Genomic DNA, 2,341 nt, shown 5'->3' on the forward strand with positions numbered 1-2,341 from the left:
TGGGAAGGAGAAATCCTGCATTTCATCTCCCCTTTCCCATTTTTGGTTTGACTCTTTTTCTTTTCTTTTTATCGTCACCCTTCTACGTAACAAATAAATAAATACGCTAACACTAGCAGAGCATAAAATAACCCGTTTTCACTTAACTCCTATGCACATCTTCTGAGACGTTATGGAAATGAGCAAGTATTTTCATTACACCAAGAAAGGTAAAGCAGCACAAAAAGTTCACAAATACTAGTCTTTATGCTCAAATGAAAGACTATGCTATAAATTTCCTGTCCTCAACTTGCCCAAATGCATCATCCCGAAATTGCATGGGATTAAAAGACAATTAAAAGCAAAAATCCCAGAATAAAGCATCAAGCCTTCACTTTCAAATTCAAAACTGAAACACAGGACAGTTTCATTTTCAATGATTTATTACTTTTTATGGACAGAAGGTCTCGTTTAATATTTTCCCAATTCCCACTGCCTGCATGATGCTTTTTTTTTCCTTATTTTTTTTTAAGGTTGTGCTAGCAGAGGCAAATAAAATATAGTCCAAAGTAGCGTCACTTTGTCTCCTTTGTACAACAGTACCTTAAAGAAAGATGACAGTTTCTCGAGTCCTTAGCTGCTACATGCAGGTTCTGCTTGGATAGTGTCAGTTATGTACAGTACTGGTCAGAATCGAAGGATGAAATGGAAAATTTCACCTCTTCTATAAAGTTGTCAAGTCAGTCTGATGGTCCTTGGGAACAGTCTGTAAATGTGGGTTTGAACCAGAGGAAGAAGACCTGCCCTTAGTGTTGGGCAGTTTGTGGTCTTTTTTCCACTTCATTCTTCTGTTCTGAAACCAGATCTTGATCTGGCGCTCAGAGAGACACAAAGTGTGGGCTATCTCGATACGGCGGCGCCTGGTCAGGTACCTGTTAAAATGAAATTCTTTTTCCAGTTCTAGGACTTGCTGTCTGGTGTAAGCTGTTCGGGAGCGCTTAGGTTCCCCTCCGCTGTAATTGGGGTTCACTGGGAAAAAAATACGGAGAACTTTACAAAGCTAATCTTGACTTTCCGGTTCGACTTTTACAAAACAAAACCTCACGAGCTGCGAGCATGTGGCCGGGCTGGCTCCAGCCCAGGAGCTCACAATGGACGTGCTGCTCTCCCCCGTGCGCAGCGCGGGCGCCACGGCCCCAAGCTAGGTGGGCTGCGAGCCTCTGCCCGGCTCCTGCTGCCGAGTTTTCTCCTGCTCGGCAAAGCCCCACACGGCCACCGGCCTATTTCCTCGGCAATAAAAATTTATGACGAGTGTAATTGGCTACCTCGGCTTCAAACCCTCGTCCACGAGTCTCGCAAGGACTCGAGCAAAGCATCTCTGAAGACAATCGGGAGCGGGGGAGAAGAGCAAAGTAAGAAGAGGATCCTTACCCGAGTTAACATGGACTTTCTTCATCCAGGGATAAACTACTGCTGGCTGCTTAACTGCTGACCCGTTTGGGGCTTTGAGGGCTGGCTGCTGGCCGCAGGCTCGTGAGTTGGACATTGGAGGCGGTGGACAATGCTCTGCTTGACCGGGGAAGTGGCTCGGTGGGCCGGATTGCTCCTGTCCATGACCCCGTGGCTGCACGGCGGAGCCTTGGGCATTGCTACAGCTAAAGGGCTGCTCGCTGTAGTTTGACCGTGGGTAGAGCCCCTGATGCTGGAAATCGGAGCCCTGAGAGGCACTGTAATACTCGGCCCCCTGCTCGGCTAGGTAGCTGTTCTGCAAATATTCCTCGCAAGGAGGAAATTTGGGATCCACATACTTAGAGTTCACCATATACGAACTCATGGCCATTAATTTCTGAAGGTAGAAAATACTAATTTTTCTCGTGTTGTCTTTTTTTCTCCTTCCATAGAGCCCTCCTACTTGCTGTCAACTGAATAAAGTTAGGCGTGCATGTGACCGGCCCGGCCAATGGGGAGGCAGGGAGCTGATCACCGGATTAGTGTGCAGCTCATAATTTCCACGAATTTAACTAAATAATATACGTGTAAGCAAGTGACCCCTCTCCGGCAGGTTTCACCCTCCAAATCAGATACCGGAGTTTTAGGAATATTCATCAAGCGGCCGCCGCCTCCCTGACCCCCAGGTACAGGCAGCCTTTTGTCTGGGCTGACTTTCCTAACCTCCGCTGCCCTCTCGTCTGATTTACCAGCCAGAATTTCCAACAGGGTTTGTTACGTGCCTTAAAATAAAATATCGAAAGAAATGCAGAGCGAGGAGCTGCAGGGCGATTAAAAGGGAGGAAACTGATAAGAAGGCAAGAAAAAGAAAAGGCATCAAAGAAGAGGGTAATATGATGTACAATAGATCTGT

At 46.6% G+C, this 2,341-nt stretch overlaps 1 protein-coding gene across 1 annotated transcript; it reads right to left on the reverse strand.

Moving 5' to 3' along the window:
- Nucleotides 1-703: 703 nt before the first annotated feature.
- HOXD4 (homeobox D4) lies at nt 704-1,912 on the reverse strand. The gene is made up of 2 exons (XM_032190515.1): nt 1,411-1,912; nt 704-1,008 (listed from the first exon to the last, which is right to left on the reverse strand). The coding sequence occupies exons 1-2, from the start codon at nt 1,817-1,819 to the stop codon at nt 704-706; spliced, it is 714 nt and encodes a 237-aa protein (XP_032046406.1). The 5' UTR covers nt 1,820-1,912.
- Nucleotides 1,913-2,341: the final 429 nt, after the last annotated feature.

Source organism: Aythya fuligula, chromosome 6 (genome assembly GCF_009819795.1).
Source record: "Aythya fuligula isolate bAytFul2 chromosome 6, bAytFul2.pri, whole genome shotgun sequence".
Classification (NCBI taxonomy): Eukaryota; Metazoa; Chordata; class Aves; order Anseriformes; family Anatidae; genus Aythya; species Aythya fuligula.

Coding starts and splice junctions, on each gene's coding strand:
- HOXD4 (XM_032190515.1), bottom strand. CDS start 1,819: ATGGCCATGAGTTCGTATATGGTGAACTCTAAGTATGTGGATCCCAAA. Junction 1,009..1,410: donor GAAAGTCCATGTTAACTCGG/GTAAGGATCCTC, acceptor TTTTTTTCCCAG/TGAACCCCAATTACAGCGGA.